Source organism: Phycodurus eques, chromosome 11 (assembly GCF_024500275.1).
Source record: "Phycodurus eques isolate BA_2022a chromosome 11, UOR_Pequ_1.1, whole genome shotgun sequence".
Classification (NCBI taxonomy): Eukaryota; Metazoa; Chordata; class Actinopteri; order Syngnathiformes; family Syngnathidae; genus Phycodurus; species Phycodurus eques.
The window spans coordinates 2,169,722-2,192,734 of record NC_084535.1 but is presented as its reverse complement, the minus strand read 5'-3'; the positions used below and the strand labels follow the sequence as shown (position 1 = coordinate 2,192,734).

At 47.2% G+C, this 23,013-nt stretch overlaps 1 protein-coding gene across 3 annotated transcripts; it reads left to right on the top strand.

The window, feature by feature from the left end:
• Positions 1-1,377: 1,377 nt before the first annotated feature.
• zc3h15 (zinc finger CCCH-type containing 15) lies at positions 1,378-21,680 on the top strand. 3 transcript variants are annotated; one of them, XM_061689712.1, is made up of 10 exons: positions 1,378-1,481; positions 18,460-18,561; positions 18,638-18,749; positions 18,982-19,134; positions 19,197-19,288; positions 19,371-19,556; positions 20,323-20,403; positions 20,473-20,649; positions 21,056-21,191; positions 21,478-21,680. In XM_061689712.1, the coding sequence occupies exons 1-10, from the start codon at positions 1,452-1,454 to the stop codon at positions 21,651-21,653; spliced, it is 1,245 nt and encodes a 414-aa protein (XP_061545696.1). In that variant the 5' UTR covers positions 1,378-1,451; the 3' UTR covers positions 21,654-21,680. The 3 variants fall into 3 exon arrangements, with proteins under 3 accessions (XP_061545696.1, XP_061545695.1, XP_061545694.1); XM_061689711.1 differs by lacking the exon at positions 1,378-1,481 and adding an exon at positions 16,791-16,963 and having other exon boundaries at positions 21,481-21,680; XM_061689710.1 differs by lacking the exon at positions 1,378-1,481 and adding an exon at positions 16,791-16,963.
• The last annotated feature ends 1,333 nt before the right edge of the window (positions 21,681-23,013 follow it).

Genomic DNA, 23,013 nt, shown 5'->3' with positions numbered 1-23,013 from the left:
AATGAACGGCGTTCCGGCTTCGGGGGCGACCGTGCCCAAATGGATTCGATCGGGGGATCAGTGGATGCTGGACGAGACCTCACGCCATTCCATCCAAATGAGAGCCATCCTCCAAGTTCGGGCTTGGGGTTTCAAATTAGGCTTTAAAACAGGATCGGGGTTTCAAAATACGCTTAGTTTCAAATGAAGTGTTTCACAATTGGATTAGGGTTTCAAATCGGGGTTTTAAAATGGGACTGGGGTTTTGAATGAGGGTATCCGAATCGGATTAGGGGTTTAAATAAGGGTTTCGAGGCAGGGTCAAGGTTTCAAATTTGGGTTTGAAGTCAGGGCTAGGGTTTCAAAACAAGGTTAGGGTTTCAAGACAGGGTTGGGGTTTCAAGGTGCGCAGGGTTTCAAAACAGTCGTCGTGGGGTTTCAAGATTAGGGTTTCAAAAATGGGGCAGTGTTTCAAATTCGGGTGGGGTTAGGGTTTCAAATCAGGCTTTGAAAATTAGATCAGGGTTTCAAAACTGGATTATGGATTCAATTTAGGGTTTCAAAACAGGGTTACGGTTTCGAGATGTTAGGGTTTCAAGACAGGGTTAAGGTTTGAAGATGGGGGCGGGGTTTCAAATTAGGGTTTGAAGGCAGGGGTAGGGTTTCAAAACAAGGTTAGGGTTTCAAGACAGGCTTGGGGTTTCAAGGTGGGTAGGGTTTCAAAACAGTCGCAGTGTTTCAAAGTAGGGTTCCAAGATGGGTATGGCTTCAAATTAGCCTTTGCAGACAGGGGTAGGGTTTCGGGTTTCCAATTAGGCTTCAAAAATTGGATTGGGGTTTCAAAAGAGGGTTACTTTTTGAAATTAGGGTTTCAAGATGTTGAAAGGGAACGCCTTCCCTCCAATAATGACAAGAACAATCGAGGAGGCAGGAAGCAAGAAGCAAATGAAGGACAAGGAGGAAAGAACAAAGTTGAAGAGAGCAAAAGAACAGAAAATGAGAAAAGTCAACCGCCAGAGGACAAACTCGCTTCTTTGTTTGTTGTTGTCGGGGGGAAGAAAATGGGTCCATGTCCAATGTGTGTGCGTGTGTGTGTGTGTGTGTGTGTGTGTGTGTGTTTTTTTTTTCAAGAAGAAAAACAATTGGGGGGGGGGGTGGAAAGAAAAAGGAAGGAAGGAGAGAGGAGAGTGTGGAAGTAAGGAAAGAAGGGTGGGTGGTGTTGGAGAGATGGAGGGAAGGAGGACAGAAGGAAGGAACTTTTCTTTTTGTCGTTTCCTCTCTTTGTGACATCACCCAAGATTCGTCCAATCGGCGCGCAGAACGTGCAAAGCGGAGGCCGCTTCGTGGCCTGCGCGAGACGGACGGCACGAACGAATGAGCGCGGACGACGTCGCATTCGGGAAGACGAGGACGGAGGGAGCAAAGTGGAGGGTTAGGGAGAGGGAGAGGAGAAGTGGACGAGGAAAGGCGAGATGTGGAGGCGCCGACAGCAGATGGCGAAGGTCCGCCGGCGAAACCTCGCGCTCTGCTAAATTGACGCACGCACACGCTTCAAAGTCAATAAATAGCTTCGCGTTCAGCGACGGCCGAAGTGGCTCAGATCAGACACGGAAGGAGCCAGTGGGGGGAGCTGCCGGCGCGCGCACGCACGCCGGCTGACTCCAAATTGCTGCACGCGCACGCGCACGCTCCAAATGGCCTCCCTCGTGTCCGCTCTTTGCCGTCCTCCGTCCTCCTCACGCGAACGCACACGCCTTGTAAATTGCATCGCGCACAGCTGCCACGGCCGAGCAAATAACAGCAATCGGGCTGCCGGGAGTGCCGACGACTCACGCGCGCGCGCGCGGGCGCGTTAAGGGCGAGTGGTCCGATGTGAGGTCAACGCGGTCCGGCTCCCGCTTGAGGTGAAGGTTTTTGGTTTTTTTCATCCCGCCAAGGCGATTTTGCTGCGCTGAAGGCGCAGGTGCGACCCGCAAGCGACACGAAACATTCTTCAAAAGAGCAAATGGCGCGCGGTCGATTTCCACCTCCAAATCTTCTGCGACTTTTCCATCAGACGGCTTTCGTGGGCGTTCGCTTTTCCAGAAAGGCCACAACAGCAACGAAGTTCCTCAGCTAATGATGGACGGCGGGTGGGGAAAATCCAAACTCGCGAGTCGCTGTCGGCGGCTTCGGACTCGAAACTCGCCTCGTGAAATAAAATCGTCCAATCGGAATCCGGCCCGAAGTCGGGCAGCGGTTCCCGCGATCCAAAGTTTCTGCGGTTGAAGTGGCACACTTTTCAGTCGGTGCGAAGGAAGTACAAGCTCCCGAGAACTTTGCCGATGCGGATCCCGAGCGCCCAAGTGTTAAGGGTGCGCAAGCGACAGTACGCTCATGATTTATCGGAGACCAGTCGCATTGAGCATTGAGGGGACGCGTTCGTCTTTTCATCCGAGTGCGTTGCAGGCGTGCCTCCTCCCGAGACAGTCAGGAGCGCTTTCCCAGATCCGCGTGCAGCTTCCATTCCGGAATGTTTCCATGAAATTGACATTGAATCACTCCCGACAGTCGACTCTCCTCATTTTTGTAGCGCTTCTCTTTGCTGCTTCCAGTCGTCGTATGGGAATGTAAGATTTGTGTTTTTGTCTTTCGCCCAATCCGATGTTAGCCTCTGTAGGTTGTTGCTATGTCAATGTAATCTGCCCGGCGCCGTCAGAATCACTCCCACCGGCCCTTGTAACTTGGATGAGGATAGGCCGCTCCGTTAACCAATCGCATCGGCGCGCAGCCGAGCCCACTTACAGCTTTTCCCAGATACGACACACAATCGCAAATTCCTGCTTTTGAGTTATTATCGTTACAATTATGGTTATTGTTGTTGTTTTTATGAATGACTGTAGTTGCAACACGTTGTGCATCTTCGGTAAAAGATGTGTTTGACGTTGTTTTTTTCCAGCACCGATTTGTGCGTACGCCGATGGTTCGCAGAGCACGAAACAAGTACGACCATATCGACGAATCACAGATTCGTGTGTCAAACGCGCGTGCGCACGATTTCAGCGCAATTCTGCGCGTACGCTCGGTTGGCGAATGAGGCCCAAGACCCGCAAAAGAGCGAGCAAAAAACGTCTGCTGGCTTGACGGAGAGCGCCGTTGGAAACCGCCAAACGGCAGACAGGCTTCGACCCGAACAAGACGCGCAAAATGAACGGCGTTCCGGCTTCGGGGGCGACCGTGCCCAAATGGATTCGATCGGGGGATCAGTGGATGCTGGACGAGACCTCACGCCATTCCATCCAAATGAGAGCCATGCAACTAAATGTCCCTGCTGACTACTACAGTTGCAGGTGTGTGTGTGTGTGTGTGTGTGTGTGTGCGTGCGTGTGTGTGTGTGTGTGTGTGTGTGTGTGTGTGTGTGTTTACTCTCATTCGCGTGCGTGCGTGCGCTACACTGATAGCCAGCTGTCCCTTCAGGTAATGTCACGGTTGACAAGAGAACGAGTAAGATGGGGAGAGAGGGAATTAAAAAAGAAAAAAAAAAAACATTTAGTACTGCTTCCTTCATGTTGGCATTAATATTCCAAGTGTGCGTGTGTGTGTGTGTGTGGAGTTTATCATTTTTTTGGTCACCTATTTATTTGCCTGCGTGTCTTCAATGTAGTTGTGATGGCTTGCGTCATTTATTCCACCCCCTCGAAACAGCACAATACGTCTCACGGGGTGGTCATCATTAATAAAGGACCAAAAAAAAAAAAACACACGCACACACACAAACGCGCGCACACACAACCAGGAAGTGTGCAAATGGTGTCCAGAAAGGTTGAACTGCTGCAAATGTTAAATATTTAAATCCACAATAGTTTGGCAGCTGCTGGGAGCAGATAGTGGAATCCCCCGCGCGCGCACGCACTTTGATCCATATGTACGTCACAGAGCGAAAATACTTGGACAAACGTCAGACTGTGAAAAGCAGTTACGAGCCGCAGCTGCGCTTGTCCGAGCGCTGAACTCAACAACGTTTAGGACATGTTTATTATTCACGAGTTCATTTTCTTTGGACGCCACAAAAAAGTTTAGCAGCGATTGCAAAGAGGAAAAATATCACCGTCATCCTCCATCCGTCCATTTTCTGTCGCGCTTCTCCTCACGCGGGTCGCGGGCGCGCCGGGGCCTATCCCAGCTGTCATCGGGCAGGAGGCGGGGCACGCCCCGAACCGGTCGCCAGCCAATCGGCGGCGCAGATACAGACAAACGAGCATTTCCAGCTGACTTTTCCTCGCCCGATGGCAAAACAGCCGACGAGCAGAACGTGCGAAATCGATGCCGGGCCTCCCCCCCCCCCCCCGCGAGGCGCTCGGGATCGCAAGCGAGACTTTTGCGCGTCGTTCCTGCCGCTTGACCGACGGATTCCGGAATGTCGAGGTTGAACTTGTTCTCATCAAAGACGCTTTTTGTGCGCAAACCGGGAAGAACTCGTTGCGAGGGTGGTCTGGAACATAAGCCGGCGACGGAGGCGGGATTGCCGTACATGAATGGGGAAATTCCATTTTTGCGATATGACATTCTCCTATTTCGTGACATTGAGAGTGTGACAACAGGCGCTAAAGAATGTTTTTTTTTTTTTTTAAAAAAGTGTGTTTGAACAAGTTTGTACATCTCAAAATGTCACACGACAGCCGTAAGAGAAGAATCCAGCGTTTTTCTACGTGTAGTTAGCTTTCGCACAGCACCCAGCAAAACGGTGTCAAAGCTGAGCTCAGAGCGTTAACCGCCATCTTGTCGTGGAAAAAGCCTTTGTTGTCCCCGAGGGAAATTTGCAACAAGCGGATTCGATGCATTATTTAGGATTATTGCGGTCGAGAAGGCTTCCGTGCAGCGCGAGGTTTGGCGGGATGTGCTTTTTGTGCCACATTTAAGGCCTGAAACAACCCTGCTTTGTTTGTGTGCGCGAACCTCATGACGAGGCTCGGCGGGGGGGGCACTTTGTCGGCCCGCCGCTGTTAGTCACCGGCGGATTCTCTAATGGAGACCATTAGGACGAAGTGCGCACCAAAACCGAGGGAGCTCAAGAGCCCGGGTGGCTTTCTAATGCTGCCGTGCGTTTGGTAACCGTGGCGACCAGGAGTTCCACTAATGCGCTTGTGAGTCTTTCCAAGGTACGGCGCAAATGTCAGTCGTCACTACACACGCCTCACTTTCACACAACGGCGAGGAAGGCTTTCCTGTTCTGTTCGAGAAGCGTGCGCACGCAAACCAAATGACTCCTTACGCGTGATGTCTCATTTGGAAGCAACGACGGTACTTAAGATTACAATACGGTGCTTGTACAGACAAGTTGCGCACATGAAGTGCAGTACCACGCTGCGCCACAACACGCAGGGCAGCACTGAGCTCTACTGGAAGAGACGCAGCGTAATCAGCAGCAGGAAGAAGAAGGAGAGAAGGTCGCCAACTAAACTCCAGTCGCAGTCGTCGTTCCCACCGAGCAGAATGAATGCGTTGTGTTTTACAGTCGCCGTAATATTGATGCTAACTTCCGTTAGCCCGTCGAGGGCGGTTTGCATTATAGGTTAGCATGAAGCTAGTGGACTTTTGTTGAACAAAAGGACAGCAGACTATTTGCAGTTCGGCATTTGCGAATTCAACTATTTGTGGATTTTTGGGGGAAGCTAACCCCCGCCCCCCTTTTTTCATGTGTTTATCTGTGCGTTTTAGTGTCTGTGTTTTAGTGTACGTGTGTTAGTGTGTGTGTGGTTTAAGTGGATGTGTGTCATTGTGCGCATGTTTTTCATGTGTACGTGTTAGTGTGCAGGTGTGTTTCATAGCGTGTGTCTGTGAGTGTGTTGGCGTGTTATGGTGTGTATTAAGAGAGTGTTACTGTGTGTGAGCGTGTTAATAAGTATAAGTGTGTGTTATAGTGTGTACGTGTGTTAGTGTGTGTGTTCTTTTGGTAAATGTGTGATAGTGTGCGTGTGTGTGTGTACATGTGTTAATGTATGTATGTGTGTGTGCGCGCGCGCGAGTGTTTTAGTGACTGTGTGTTCGTGTGCGCATGTTTTTAGTGTGAATGCGTGTGTTTGTGCACGTGTGAGTGTGTGTGTGTGTGTGTGTGTTTGAGGCCCAATCATATTCGGCTGCAGTGAGGACAAAAGTGGCGCCGTGACGCATTAAAACACTGCAGTGGAATTTCTATGATACACACACACACACACACACACACACACTCACTCATTGCCTATTCCTGCAACTCGCTGTCTGGATCGTATCGATGGCCAATCAATACGCTGTGATCGATTGACCCTATCGCCATGGCAACCAGCATTTAGCCGCTCATCACGGGCCATTCATTTCGCAAGGCGTTAAGGAGTGAGTGCGCGCGCGTGAGTTATGGCGGCCATTGCCGCAAAGAGGGCGGCCCGCAGGCCGGACGGCATCGAACGACGGCCTCTGCCGCGACTCGCCGTCGTCGTTAATTGAGCGCAACAAATAAAATCACAAGTGCTCAGCTAATTGCTCCATAAACATCCGACACTTGTTTGTCCGCCTCACTTTTACGAGACTTTACCGTCGATCGCAATAGGGGCTCTTCTGTAATGATGCAGTATCGATACTGCCTCGCTACTGTATCGCGCGCACTGCTTCAACGCTACGCTGCGTCTGATAGTCTGAACTATCGCGCGGATGTTAGCAAGTAACCAGAGACAATGAAATATCAGCTTCCCCGATACGACACGAAACCCGAACCCTAAGCTCGCGGCTCAAACTGGGAGCCCTTCGCTAATCGGTCCCCAAAAAAAGAAGCACTGTCGCTTTCAATTTCAAAAAATGGGACTTGACTGTATTCATGTCAATCAAAAGTGAGCGTCGTCGTCTTTCGAACGGCAGATGTATTTTTATATGTATTTTTTGGGGCACTGGCACCGATGGGCTCAGTGAACCTAATGAAGTGTCCGTTTCCCCCGTGCAGAAACTGGATCGTGAAGCAGCATGTTGCACAGCAGCGCGCTTGAATCTGAGCGCGCGAGAGACAGCTAGTGAGCTCTGCGTGCTTGATATCAACGGGCGCCGTGTTGTTAACGCACGTCACTGATTCCTCTCGACTTTTTTGGGCGCGCGAGTTCGTTAGTTAGCCGAGCGGCACGTCTGTTAGCATAATCGATGGGGTGCGCCGACACATTTACAATATTCCAAACGTGCGGCGCTAATTGGCCCAACGGTCCAATTGTGGCTGTCAACGCCGATCAGTCCGTCGGGCAAATAAACGGAAACAAATGTTAGCTTAGCACGCAGCGAGGCAATTTGCTCAAGCTCTGACCTCGTGGAGTTTCCTGCTTTATGACGAGTCATCTAACTTCAATGCCAAGCTCCGCCCACACGCCGTGAGCAAAACTCGGGACTATTTAGCATTTAGCGTCGTCCGTCTGTCTCGCATACGTCCTTCAAATTTGGTCGCGATCAGACAAAATCTCTTTGAAGGAGACCTGAAAAGAACCCAAAAGGAGCCTGAAATGGCTGCCTCAACACAAAACGACAGATTCCATGTGTCTTTTCGAGCACGGATCCTTCGCACATTTTTTTTGCGCTCTGCTCGTCGTAAATATGCCCACCGAATTTCATGCCGCGAAGTGGAACCGCTTTCGGGGGCTGAATTGTCCAAAAATGACAAAAAGTCACTCGGATTGTTGCTTTATGCTGACGCATGTTACATACGTCAGCATATGGGCCCGTGTGTGTGCGCGCGCGCGCGTGTGTGCGCGTGTGTGTGTGTCATGGGGAGAAGAAATCTGTTGCGCATGGACAACTGACGTAAGGAGTGAAACACACGCGCACAGGGAGATGGTCCAGCACGTCCTTCTTGCTGACATTGCTTTTAATATTTTCCGACATGCAGTGATTGCCATATGCCATCCTGGCGCACACGCCACTGCCAATCAACAATCAACTTGAATCTTTTTGTTATCTTACTATTTCTGAAAATGTCTGTCAGCGAGGCCTTCTAAATTTGACCAATTGTGATGTCACAATTTGCCTCTTTTCAATAAGAACCGCCCCTTTTTGGATTTTTGACCAAAGACTGACAGAGAACCGTTAGCAACCCACCTTGGAAATGTTTTCCATTGTGAAAAAAGCACAATATGGCTCCTTTATTTGCAAACAAACATACGCGTGTGAAAACGTACGGGGGGGGAAAAAAAGTTCAAGATGAAAGGCGACGTGCGGGAAATCTGAAGTCGCGCGTGTTCGCCGACCCGGACCTGAAACTTTTATGCAACTTCTGAGCTATTTTTATTTTTTTTTTGCTGACCCAAATGAATAATTGATGGGAGGTCAAGTCAGTGCAAGATTATACAAAGATGCCGATGAATGAGGCCGCTTGGAACAGAATCGTCAAATAACAACTTTGCGCTTTCTTCTCAATTCGGCCGCCAGGGGGCCAACAGCTGGGTTCCCATGCGAAACATAATATTCCGAAAAATCCGTTTTTTCCTCAAGTCGTGGCCATTTGCAGTTTTTGACTCGTTGAATCGTTCTTGGCAAAGTCACCCACTTGCAAAATCGAAAGGACACACCTATCTGTGTTTTCGATGTGAGCGACAACAAGAATTGGGTGTCGCTGTTGCTTTTTTTGTGTCAGATAGCATAAAGATGAACGGAGTTCTCGCTGCTCTCCGGGCGCCGTCGGCCATCGGAGTACCGAGGTTTGAAACGTAGTCATGCAGAAAAGCGTTGTCGGGGTTTACTTCCCCTTTCAAATGTATTTTGTTATGGTCAAATACCAGAGAAAGCAAAATGTGCGCTTGCGACATTCGCACATAACAAACGATTCAAACAATTGTTTGTAATCATTGTTAGCCTCTCGCTCAGCATGAGAAAAACAAATTGGGGGGGGGGGGCGGGCATGAAAAGCGTCAATAAGACAAGCGCCAATAAACTTTGTTTTTTTCCCAAGGTTATTTCGTTGCACTCTTTTGACTTGGTCTCATCATACAGGTCGATGCCAGGTTTATCGATCGATCGCATTGGATAAAAAGAAGCTTCCCGTCATCATCTTTTCTCATACATCAGAAGCATGTCAGGCGTCTTGCGTTATTCTGACCTTCGTGCAAATTTGCAACTAAATGTACCCAAAAAAAAAAAAAAAAGCTCCTGTTGCCCATTTGGGCATGCAGCTGCCTAAGTAGGAGCTTATATCATATCCATATTTCATATTTATCACACCACCACTAACCTCGCTGACTTTGATAACTCTGCATGCCGCTCCCAAGGTGTGTGTGTGGTTGACTTTCAGAGCATCTGCTGGGTGGGTGCGGGCATGGCAGGGGGGGGGCACAGGTGGTATATTGTCTACACTCCCCTCAAACCCACACGCAGATTCTGACCTTGTACCAGGCCTGGACTGTCAGCACTTGTCTGACACACGCACACGCACACACTGCCGTTCTTCCCAATGGGGGTATGTGTGTACCACTGGGGGGCCGAGGGGGGCTTATTGATGAATAATGCTGAGGCTAATGAGGCGTTCGCTGATGGTGACAGAAGCCAAAGGAGTCAGGAAGTTGTTTACTTTTCCCAAAAAGTAACAAAGAACTAGTGGTAGAAGGAGGAGGAGGAGGAGAGAGAAGAAGAAGAAGAAGAAGAAGTGGGTGGTTAGCACATCTGCCTCATAGTTCTGATTTCAGCGATAAGACGTAAGCTGGTCCGGTGTTCGATGCCTCGGTCAGGAGGAAAATGAACGCAAACGGGCGAACTTGTGATGGGCGAACTGCAAACACGATGGCGATAAGCGTAGAAGCAGCCGAGGGAATGAAGGGAGGAGGAGGGCGGGGATGTGAAGCGAGCAGAGGTCAACAGTTGAACGGAAAGCAAAGCAGCTTTGCTCACATGCTGTCGCGTCGTATGCAAACGCGCGTGGTGCTGTGTTTGTTTTTTCGGTCTGCGGCGCAGGCGGCCGTTGCGGCGTCTCCGCCGGGGCGTCGACAGCCGGTCCGCCCCCGGCGCTACAAAGAGACGCCCCGTAAAGCAGCGGCGGGGAAATGCATTTGGCAGCGTTTACTTTGCCAATAGGCATCGTTTCGAAGAAATACACATATTGATTCAGCCCGCGTCAACGTGCTGCTGCGAGCGCGGCTCCGAGATCCGAAACATTTTGCTTCCGTGGACGAGTCATAAACAACAAAGTGGATTGAATATTAAACTTGAGCGCATATCTTTTTATAGTCTGCGCAGGGATCTGGATCAGCACAAAATGAACAAAAAGTAGCAGCGGTAGTCTGTGTCGACGGATGGATGGATGGATGGCATTGTCTCGCTCAAGTAAGCGAGGACATCCCTGAAAAAGACGTTGTTTGGATGGCAGCGTATGTTCCTCCGAAAGCTGTATGTAGCTTTCAGCGTGAATGGTGCCGTCGCACGATGTGCAAGTTACCCAGGCGATAGGCACTAACACGCCCCCATTCCGTCACTGAGAGTGACCTTTGAACTTTGCGCTGAGAGCAATCCGGACGGCGCTTTTCCTCTCTGGGGCACGACCGGGGTCAAAACTTGACAATGTCGAGGGGTCAGCGTTAGGCCCTGGCCATTTCGAAGGTGCTTTGCTTTCATGCCTTCTTTACAACTCTGTCATGTAGCCTTTAGCCTGTTAGCATTGTTAGCTGGGGAGACGCGCGCGCATCCCTTATTGATGAACTTGCTCCTTTATTTGCCATTTTCACCTCCCTTTTCTGCTCTCTTCGGAGTTTTCTCTCTTCCTCCCGCCGCCCCCACCCCCCACCCGACCCCCCACCCCGAGCCTCGCCCCTCCCAGCCTGCTCTGTCAGAGAGCAGATCTGCCTGAATAATTTCTTCCCCCTGGACCCGTGCTGCTCTTTAATTCATGAGCCACAGTGCCAGCCATGCAGGTTCTCTCTGCCAGTGTGTGTGTGTGTGTGTGTAAGGTGGTGTCAATGAGTTGAGTTCGTGCGCGTGTGTTTGTGTGTGTCAGCAAGTCAACCGACCCTAAAAAAGAACGAGTGGCAAAGTTTTTGAAGGTGAGATGTTTTCGTGGTGTTTTAAGGCCCCTGCAACTGTGTGTGTGGAAAGTAGTGTCACCGACGTGTGTGCGCGCTTTTGTGCCAGCAAGTAAAACAAACCAAAATCATCAACAAAAAGGATGAAAATTGCATACGTGCACGTGTAGTGTGTCTGTGAAGAACCAGTGCCCAAGTTTTTTGGGGATGAAAAAACACCACCACTGCAACCACTCTGTTACAGCGCGTGCGTGCGTGCGTGCGTGCGGGGCGAAGCTCCCCCCCCCCCCCCCCCCCCCCCCCCCGTTGGCATCGCTCATTCCGGCAGGAGGAAAGTTCCACTCGTTTCAAATCGATGCTTGTCTTGATCTTGTAAATTGCTCCATTCGGGCCGACCGCGGCGTCATGACGCAGTGAGATCATTTCACGTCCGTTCGAAACGAGCCGCGGCGGATGAATGCGACGCGATCCGACTCGAGCGCTCGCCGTCGTGGCGTTCGCCGCGCAAAGTCGGTCTGCCTGCGGTGTTCGTCTTTGTCTTTTCTGTGTTTTGCTTTATGGGCGCCGACGGTCGGTCAGGTCAGTCAGTCAGTCGGTCAGACCCTGCTGCTGATTTACAGGTTTCATTTCACAGCAGCCGTCAATTGATCTGCGGCGTCTCCGAGTCATCCGCTGACGCCTCGCCAACGCACTTTATGAAGTCCTGAAATCCTGAGCGTTCGTCCGGGCGGCGTGACGAGACGGACGCGTGAACGCGCTCGAGACGCGCGCCCACAAAACAACGCCGCCGTCGGGAAGTTGGCGACAATTAGCTCACTTTCTCCACGTCCAGTGGAAACACGCACGATACGCGGCTCTTCCGCTCCTCCGGCACAATCCGGATTCGCGATTCCCGACACTGATCCAATTCCACTCCATTGTTCTGAAAATGATGAATGACCTACCGCGAAACGTGCATTCTGGTTCACCCATCGAGACCACGCGATCCGAAACCAAGAAAGGAGCAAGACTTTTGGGAGGCGAGACCGTAAAAATCCGTTTGTCTCATTCGCTCTTTAATTTGAATTGTCTTTGAAATACATCCGAGCGACCGAAACGTGCACAAATCTCACATCGTAAAAAGAACGATTTGTTTCAGTTTTGATGCTTCTCGCACAGGGCGATGATTTCCCAGGAACGCAAATGTGTTTATGCGAGCGCAATAAGCTATTGGATTCCTATCGAATTTGTGACCTGTGCCGAGGAAGCGCCCACGATTAACCGAAGAGTGTCTGCAATGCGCTCGCGCGACAACATTTGATTCTCACCACACGCCACAAAAGAAGTAGCTGCTAAATTATGACATCGCGTTTTAATGCTCGCATTGTTCTTTCACTTCTTCTTCTTCTTCTTCTTCTTCTTCTTCTATGTCCCTGGGGAGAAATGTGGCAAGCGGATAAAATGATGAAATGGAAGAAGCGTGCGAGGAACGTGGACGTGGGAGTGCACGCGCGCGCGCAGACAAACCACAAGCGAGACTTTTTAAGGAGAGCAGCCCGAGCTAATAAAAGGCTGCAGGGGAGTCGGCGGAGGCTGCAATAAAGCCGGAGCGCCATCGAGGAGACGAGGGAAAGTGTCAGGCGGCTGAGTGGCAGTAATAAGCCAAGCAAAGTGCACAGGCAACACCGCCGGCAACCGAGCGGCACATTGCAACTGCGGCTTCAGAGGCCTGGGAACGTTGCGATCCATTGGAATCTTAGCGCCTTCGTACAGGAAGGTTGTGGGGGCTCGGATGGAGGGAATATCCGCGTCAGTGTGTTCATTTCCACACTAAAAGTCATCCCTTCTCATTTTCATATTCGACTATTGATGATGAATAATAATTACAATTACAGGACGCCGTATGTACATGTGTTAGTTCTCATAAATAATCCACTGCATTGAACACAAATGCATGAAAAAGTAAAAACAGAAATTCACCAATATTAGGGAAAGGACAGCGATCATGGAAGGGCCGTGCGCAATTGTGCTGATGAGCGGACAAACAGGTGACGGACGGACGGACGGCCGGCGTGGACTTTGCTTGATGGATTCAAAGTCAACTAGTTGGACAACAAAAGAGGCAAACGTTTGCGCTTCACCGTCACTCCCATCGCTTCGCATTTGACATCTTCGACGACTTTTCTTCGTGAGATTTGTGTGCAATTAAACATAGTTTCAGGTGATTATTATTATTATTATTATTATTCAGCTTAATTTCACGATATTTCATCATTGGTTTCACAAGAGCATTGAATCCAATCGTGGTCTATGTACAAACATCTATCTTAATCGATCGATATTTATTGACAGATGATGAAAAACAGTTTAATTAAAACATACAGTTAGTGCAATACGGGTCAAAGTCCAAACACCTGTCCATTCTCTTAGAATTTCCTGAAAAATGATAAATAGCATTTTGTTGGATACAAACGTTTAGTGCCGTAGTGGTCTAAGTGCAAACATCCAGCTAATTTATCATTATTTCATGAAAGACGATAACTAACATATAGTTTCGTTTCCAGACCAATAATATTCCGTCGCACTAACTCGCAGACGCACTGACGCCCAAGCTCAAGCGAGTCTTCTTTCACTTCCGGAACTTCCTGTTTCGGGGGGGCGTGGCCGTCTTGCGATTGGGAGTTGGCCCTGTGTTGCACTCATCGACCAGGAAATTTGGGCGTAACCCCTACTGATCTCTTCTCTACTCATTTCTGAAAATAAATTCAAACTGGCCAAAATGTAGTTGGCCCGCTCTAGTTTATTCACTCTACGACGCCCACTCGAAGGAAAAGCTTCATTTTGGAGCGCCTCATTCTTCTTCTTCTTCTTCTTCTTATTACGAAATCAGATGGGAGCGAAAGGGCCCAAAGGCGAGCAGGCGACCGTGACCTATTTTCCCTATTTTCATGCAAATCCCGAGCACTTTGTGGACGCGGGCCACGCGTGTCAAAGGCGCCAGATGAAATCACACGAGCAAGTTGAAGGCAAATGTAATCAAACGAAGGGAAATCAGCAGCTCAAGCGGTAAAACTCCTGCTGGTCGCCCGGACGGCCCTCCAGCCACGACGCTCGTCACGACGAAACACGTGCGCGGGGAAAAACCTTGGAGCATTCATTGCATAGCCTTCATAGCCAAGCCTGAGGTCCTGAACTAGTACACTGTTTGCCATAACTAGTGGGACAAATATGTGATTCGTGAACCAGAACTCAGCACAAGTTGCCAACTGTATGCTACTATGGTATCAGTATAAAATAGTAGTAGTCATATTTTACGCTTCATAGTGCGCCGCATATTTTCACTGGGAGACCGGTCTGGACCGCAGGCGGGCCCGTCTAGTACCCGCACTCGTTTACTACCAAGCCACGCTGTTGTAACACGTGCAGCGTGTGCTTTGCCATTGTCTTGCTGAAATAAGCGGCTGGGGTGAACTAGTAGATTGACTGTCTTACGAGTAACAGTTTTCACTACAAATGCCACGTTGGGCCTACTTCTAAACCTGGCTTGTAAACCACTACGCTGCACTAGTAACACTACTAGGCCCAACGAGTAGGCATGTGTCTGACACTAGTCGCCTGCTGGATCCCGTTCGTAGCACCAAAATGCCCACTAGTAGTTTTGCCTCACCAGTAACATGTAGTCGTCCAACTAGTGATGTACAGTACTAGTGCACTCTTTGTCCTCACTAGTAAGGCAGTTACACCTAACTCATAAACTACTGTGCTGCACTAGTAACACTACGAGGTCTCTTGTCCGCCATCTTCTACTTTTCCTTCCTCTTGTTCCTCTTGTTCGTCTTGATCTTCATCTTCCCCCGATGTGTTTTTCCAACTTCCTTCTTCCCGTTTGCATGATTTGCGCAGAGCTCAGGATCGATTCCGACTGCAGCTGCCACACGCGCCCGGAACCTCATCCCAAAATGCAATAAAGCACATGGCAGACGTGTCGTAATGAACCATTGGATAAAAGTACATAAGGGGGGCTAATAAAAGCCTTTGGTCCTGCACGGGACAGATGGCACGTCTGTATAACGACCATTTAACTCAAATAGCAATAAAGCACAAAGAGTGGACAAAACACAGTCGATGCTTTTGTGGACATGTAAAATACACAGACGTCCGCTCATTTATACTTTATATTGCATTCATAGAAACTTTTACCGCGTCCCTAAAGTCCCTCTGTATTTGTTTTTTTGAAGACATTTGTGTATTTGATTTGCCTTCAGTGTCGTCAAAACAATGTTTGCCGTCTTCTTTGTGGACTCGCCAGCGCCGAGACTCGAGCCCGCCGGGCCGCACGGCGGCACAACGCTGACACCGAGTGCACAACATGGAAACTGCTCGCTCGACCCCAACATTTGATTTTCGTTTTCGGAACCCGGGCAATGTTTGAACAACAGGGTTAAGGTTTCAAGTCATGGTTTTAAGGCCGGTGTTCGGGTTTCAATTCTGGTTTTGGGTTTTCCTTGCTTCCTCCTTTCCTTCCTTCCTTCCTTCCATCTTTCTTGCCTTCCCTCTGCCACCATTCTTCCATTCGACCTTCCTTACACCCTTCCTTTCTCCCTCCTTTCCTTCCTTCCTTCCTTCGTTCTCGCCTTCCCTCCTTTCCTTTCATACATACTATTTCCTTCCTTCTTATCCTACATTCTTTCTTCCTTCAGCCCTTCCTTTCTTCCTCCTTTCCTTTTTTTCCAGCCTTCCTTCCTTCCAATTCCTACCATCCTAGTTTCCTACCTTTGCACCATCCATTCTTCCCTCCTGCTAAAATAGTTTCTTTCAAAAAGTGTAAAACTACTTTTGGCTCACGCTATATATTAATACATTATAATATCTAATTCATACAAATACTGTGTGTAGATGTACAAGAGTTTTTACACTCCGAAGAATGGTAATGCATAATTAGTCATTTTCTTTTTACAAAAATATGATTGTAAATTTAAATATATACTTATATGTCACGTACTTTGTGTTTTTTCTGCAACTGTTTGATGGTATATATTCCATACACCAGAGGTCACCCACTTGACCCCAAGGACCACGTGAGTAGCCCGAGGGCCAGTTCTAAAAATAGCTCACCAGCTAAGGGACATTGAGATGTTCTCGGAATGTTGTAGAAGTGATCGTTTGAAAATGTAATCATTCGCAGAGAGTTATAGAAAGAAATATTGCAAATTGATATTTATCAGCTTCCGAATGATTATGCAAAATCAATAACATGATCAGTGTCTTCACATCAATGTGAATCCTTAATTATTAATAACATAATATTAATAATCATACCATATTATTCAAGGTAAATTGAGCAATTTTGTTTTTTTCGGAAATGTGTATCCAACTGGTAGCTCTTCGCAGTAATCAGTAGTTCTCAGTAGTTTTGAAAAGGTCGATGACCCCTGATATACACTAACACGACCACTCGAAAGTTTGGCCTCATCCAGACAATTTACATGTTTTCCACGCAAACACACCGTTGTATGAACACACGTACGCTCCAGGATTAATGTCCTTATTTTTATTTTTTTTTTAAAGAGAAACATTTTCCACATTAACATTGTTAATAGAGTGTATTTGTGGTTAATTTAATGTTATCTTCATTGAGAAAAAAAAAAGTGCTTTTCTCAACAACAAAAAAATAAAATATTTGAGCGGTCGTGTATGTCGTTAATATGAGACAAAAATATGGTCCAGTTAGTTCCGACTCGGGTGCATATTCTATTCGTCATAAAACTACAGTTCCCATCATGTTTAGCAAAATGACGTCACTTTACGTCATCAAATGACGTGCATGGGTAGAGCGAGCGCCACCGCGTTAGCAGCAAGTGGCTAAGCTGAGCGATAGCAAGGGAAAAAAGCGAATATTTGTACGTTGTTTTTTTTTTAAGTTTGGCTTTGGCAACAACAACATGCCTCCGAAGAAGCCGGCTCCGGCCACGGGGAATAAAAAAACGCAAGAGAAGAAGAAGGAAAAGATTATTGAGGTACCAAAAAAAAAAAGAAATCACGAGTTAGCATGTTGGCTTGCGGCATGTCGGCGCCGCTGCTAGCGTGAGCAGCACGTTGCCAGAATGGACATTTAGTCGAATGTATTTCTTTTGAGTGATAAACAGTCGACGATTTAGTACTATTCCAAGTGAACTAAGCCCTCAAGGGTTTCCGTTAGCTAGTGGGACGTCGCCGTAGAACGTTAGCTCTCCAATTCGACCACTAGCTGCTGGCCGTGACGTCATAGCAAACTGCGGGACTGCGTCGAAGTGCTCGACATTTGCTTATAATGTCATCAAAAAAGCTTTTTAAACGCTGCCATTTGTCCTCTATTCGTTCGGGGGTTCGGTAGCGGCGTGTCCTCTTTTTGTTGGTCACGTCTAAGTCAAGCCACGTACTCTATTCATCAAGTCTTTTTCGGTATGTTTTGGACTGATAACAACGTCGATGTATGGATATGACTGCATATGCAATTGGGAAATGGCACTTCCGGCTTTAAAAACGTTGAAAAGATTTTGTTTCCTGAGCTCAATGGAACTAGTGACTGGTTCCCACATCAAAACATGGTATCATGCCTCTTTTAGTCATTAAGAAGGAGAAAGTAGGCCATTTCTCAAGCCTATTTTACTCAAACTAGCGCGTCAGAGTCAGTAACATGAAATCTGCTTGTGTCTTTTATATGGAACCCAAATAAGTGGCATATTGCCGCCGTTACTGTACGCTTTTACACACAGGACAGAGTCGTGTATAAAATACTTAATGCTCCTCCTTAGGGATGTCCAGGTCAATTTTTCTATTTTTTTTGCAGCTGAGTCCGAGTCACTTGATTGAGAGTATCTGCCGATACAGTCCCGATCCGACACCGGGGCACTGCATTAAGATGGAAATAAATGCGTGCATCCAAATTGTCTTAAATTGTTTTTATTTGACACAAAATATTCCACTGTGTTACATTTGATGGCTATAAGTCAAGTGCAGCAGTGATTCAAACCAAATAGACAAAACGTTTTCCTAGCGGCTCATTGATGCAACAGAAAATTAATTAAAATTACAAAATTAAAAAACAAATTACATTTAAACATCCTGTCTTAAATTAACAAACTAAAATATACAAAATCAATATCAGAAAATTCAGTGTAGTAACAGAAGAAGGATCATCTCAAATGACCAATGAATACATTTCAGAGTGCAACATTGTAGAAGTAAAATGAGAGCACTTGGCTCCACTTCACTTCCGATCACAAGTAAAAACAGATCGGGACAACCCTCTCTGTGATCGTACCCGAGGACGAGGAAAACTGAATTTCATGTTGATGCCTTTTACGCAGAAGAGCGACACAATGTACACAAAGGCGGAAAATTCCATCTTGACGGGCATTGTGTGTGTACAAGCTCCAGGAAGTTGCTTTAACAATTCATTCTTCTTTGACACAGAGATCTCGTCCTGTTTCGTTCATTGTCATTAACCAGCGATGTGCTCTATGTATTTCAGGACAAAACATTTGGCCTGAAGAACAAGAAAGGAGCCAAACAACAGAAGTTCATCAAGAACGTCACACAGCAAGTCAAATATGGACAACAGAACGCCCGACAGGTCAGTGAGAAACAATCCTGATTGGCTTTTAGAACAAAATGTGTCCAAACTCCTGACGCCCGCCGCACGTGTCCAGGTGGCTCAGGCTGAGGCCGATAAGACCAATAAGAAGATAGACAAGAAGAAAGAGTTGGATGAGCTCAACGAGCTCTTTAAGCCCGTCGTCATCGCCCAGAAAGTCAACAAAGGTAACCCAAGTAAACTGAAGTTATCGTTTAAAAAAAAAAAAAAATATATATATATATATATATATATATATAAAACTAAAAATAAATAAATAAATAATAATAATAATATATATATATATATAACTAAAAAAATAAATAAATAATAATAATAATTAAAAACAAAATATATATATATATATGTGTGTGTGTGTGTGGCTCTCATACCCATCCCCGTCTCTTCTCTCTCCTTTAGGTGTGGACCCCAAGTCGGTGCTGTGCGCCTTCTACAAGCAGGGCCAGTGCACCAAAGGAGACAAGTGCAAGTTCAGCCATGACATGTCCATGGAGAGGAAGTGCGAGAAGAGGAGCGTCTATGTGGACGAAAGGGACGAAGAGCTGGAGAAAGGTGAGAGGTCGCAGATGAGTATGAGGAGGATGGTGACTAACGAGAGCTTCTGGGCCACGTAGACACCATGGACAACTGGGACGAGAAGAAGCTGGAGGAGGTGGTCAACAAGAAGCACGGCGAGGCCGAGAAGAAGAAAGCCAAAACTCAGATCGTAAGATTTGCAATGTTTTTGTCAGCTCGCCGAAAGATGTCCACAAAAGATGCTGATGAGGTTTTCATGTGGCGTACGGCAGGTGTGCAAGTTCTTCTTGGACGCCATCGAGAACAACAAGTACGGCTGGTTCTGGGTCTGCCCAGCAGGGGGCGGCGAGTGCATGTATCGGCATGCCCTGCCGCCAGGCTTTGTGCTGAAGAAGGACAAGAAGAAGGAGGAGGAGAAGGACCAAGAGATCTCCATGGAGGAGCTGATCGAGGGCGAGGTAGACTCAGCCATTGTGTTGTGGCACTATCCAGGTCCACTGAGGTTCTGGGTGTTCCATAATTGTCCTGTATTTTTATCCCTAACATTCTATTTAAAACTTTTATTTTTTTACGCCCAACCCTCTTCAGGGGACGGCCCAAATCAAGTAACTTAACCCAAACCCTTGGCCCTAAAAATATCAAGTAACAAAACACTTTCAGAAGTGAAATAACCCTTACAGTAGGGGTGTGCGGTCTATGGTATAGATTTGCCCGTCGGTATAGATTTGAATTCTCGAGACTATGATGATGACGACATCATTGCATCTGCCTCAGTGTGAAAATTGCACCCAATACATCTGACCGTGGAGCTGCCAGCACCAGTTTATTTTAAACCAGCTCGGAGCTGGTTCAAAAAGAACGGTGCATCCGCATCTAATTGTCACCCATCCTTTTTGCTTTCACCGCTGCTCGGGAAGGAATTTATACTATATTAAATATTCATATTCGCAATGTCTTTTGCACAGTGCTGAGTTTAAATTTTTACTTTAGAGATCTGCTCAGTAAATGTTCTCAAAGTTACATTGTCTTTTTATTTGTCTCAATTTAGGGACTATGTAACCCATTCGGAAATACTTCTAATTTTTACACTTAACACATCACATCACAATATACTGTTACCGCGCCTTGATAAAATGACTACAGTGGTCTGAATTTTAGGCAACATCCCCCAGCCCTAGTGTAAATCGCTTCAAAGTTCTCTCCATGTTTCTGTGTCTTTGCCAGCGTGCGGCGCTCGGTCCCAGCGTGACCCGCATCACCCTGGAGACGTTCCTGGCGTGGAAGAAGAGGAAAAGGCAGGAGAAGGTGGGAACGCTCTCCATTCACTCACTGTGACGTCGATATCGTGACTGAAGGAGTCGTCGTCTCGCACAGGTGGACAAAGCCAGGGAGGAGATGGAGAAGAAGAAGGCCGACTTCAAGGCCGGAAAGTCGCTGGTGGTGAGCGGCCGCGAAGTTTTCGAGTTCCGGCCCGAGCTGGTGGACGACGACGACGACGAGGCCGACGACACCCGATACGCCGACAAGGAAGATGAGGACGATCAGGACGAGGTAATCGTGAGGCTCGCGCCAACATCTTTGACATAAAATAAGATTTAAGTTTTAAAAGGGTTTATTTTGAGAGACTAATAAACAGTAGCAGTCGAATGTTTGGACACAGTCGCTTCTTCTACAATCGAACAGCATCGTTTTTAGTTAGAAGATAAAAACAGAAAAATAAAACAGCAATAAATGGCTGGCTGTGTATTTACATATTTCATCTGTGGAGGTAAACAAATATAAATTGAGTCTATTTTCTTTGTTGTCCAGACTGTAGGGACACCCAATATTAAATGAGCCACTTCCAAACTTGACCGCCACTGTACATGTATGCGGAACATTTACATGCACATTTAATAAAATACATGCGTATATGTGCCACTCGCTTACATCCCACTCATGTTCCGTCGGCCTTCAGATGGACACCACGCAGGTCCAGGACATAGACCTGTCCCGCTTCGTTCCCCAAGAAGTGGACCACACGGGAATCACTGTGGCAGCCATGGACCGCTTCACCTCCAGGAGTAGAAGTCAGATGAAGGACCAGGACAACGGTAAGAAAAGCTCAGACCAAGCCACAGTGGAACCTTGTTGCAAATCATCGCTTGGCCGATTTAGAGACAAAATTTGAGTTACGAATGAGCTTCATGCACTCTGTGTGAATAGTTTTTTCCTTCATAAATAAAATCATTTAAAAAGTGCATTTTATGTCTACTTGGGTTATGTTTAATGTTTCCGTTTGATGCTCTTAAAGTGGGGAAACTATGCAAATGAAGAGGTTGAGAAAGGGGCCAATACTTTTTCAAAGACCTCTCAACTATTTAATTTTTTTGTGGTTAGCAGAACTAAACGGAGCATGCGGCGGCTCCGAGGCTAACGGGCCGTCGGGGGCCGAGGAGGCCGGAGGAGGGGAAGATGAGGACGACAAAGACGTCCCAGTGGATGAGAACTTGTTCACTGGGGAAGATCTGGAGGAGCTGGACGAGGAGCTCAACACGCTGGCACTGGACGACTGAGCGGGACGCAGAGATGACGACGACGACGACATAAAAAGGACCGACGGACGGATGGATGCATGGACACGTGAAGTTTGAATTTTAAGTCACAGAGACTCTGTAATAAAAGCCTGATCAAATCGTTACCTCTGCCTGGCTCCGTCCCCCTCCCCCTCCGTTTTCTGTTTCTCTCTTCCCCCTGACGAGTGAAATCATCAGGCCGAGGAAATGCAACGGGCGAAACGAACAGCAGTGATTCTGTTCTAAGAAATTCAGTCTGTTCTCATACCAAAACTCCACAGAAGATCATATACCATGTATTTAACCTTCTCTTTTGATTAATCTTCATTACGTTGGATACGAATGAATTTGTGTTGCTCCAAAGGGAGACCGGGGGGTGGGGGGGGCGTTCCCCTCACAACAACAAACAGGCGAGTGATGCGATTGTAAATTATGTTCACTAATGTCATTGAGCAGAAATAAAAAACTAAATACTGCGCATCCAAATTGTCTCCTTTCATTGATAACTACTAGTCAAATTTAGTGGCTGTGAGCAGGTCAGGACTCAAAAGTAGTAATACAGTAGACCTCCACTATTTGCTGTGGATGGTGAAAATCCACAGATAATTGACACTCATTTTAATTGAAATCAGAAAAGAAATAACCCCAAAAAATTATTGAAGAAGCGGGGATAAACCACCAGAGTATTGTTGTAAAACAATGTATGTACAGTATACTGAGACTGTGTTTTTATGTATGAGACTCGCTCACTAGAAGCTATAATCCGCAGTTTCTGGCCGCCTCACGCTGGAATTCAGCATTACAAAGCCTTCGTCGGCTGCGATATGACGTAAGCGAAATGCTTGTGCGGCCCCCTCCTCCCAACCCAGCAATGCTTTCTCCTTTTTCTCTTTGGCTCAGTCGGCCTTGCCCGTTCGGAGGTAAAATACGTCGTTTAACCTATGTCATTTTAGAGCGCCACCAAGTGATCCAGCGCGGGAATGTAAAGGATAGTCACTAAATAGAAAATAATATAAAAGCTGATAGGCTTAGGCATTCTGTCATTTACTCCGGTAGTGGCTTGGGCAAAATTTTCTTTAAAAAAATAAATTAAAAAAAGTTGAGGATTATAGCTTTAAAGCCCAGAAATGCCGTGTTGCCGTTCAGCTGAGTTGAGTGGGCAGATACTTGAATGTTAATTGACAAAACTCAAAAGAGATTTCAAATCCTCTCGTTTGCGAGTGGTTTTGGTGTTCACAGGCTATTGCGTTCAATCGACAAACTGCTTACTGTCAAACTTAAACCATGTCACAGACTCATTTTGACCTGGTAGGCATAAAACTGAGAAAAAGATTCTGATGGAAGGGGGGCTGGGCCATAT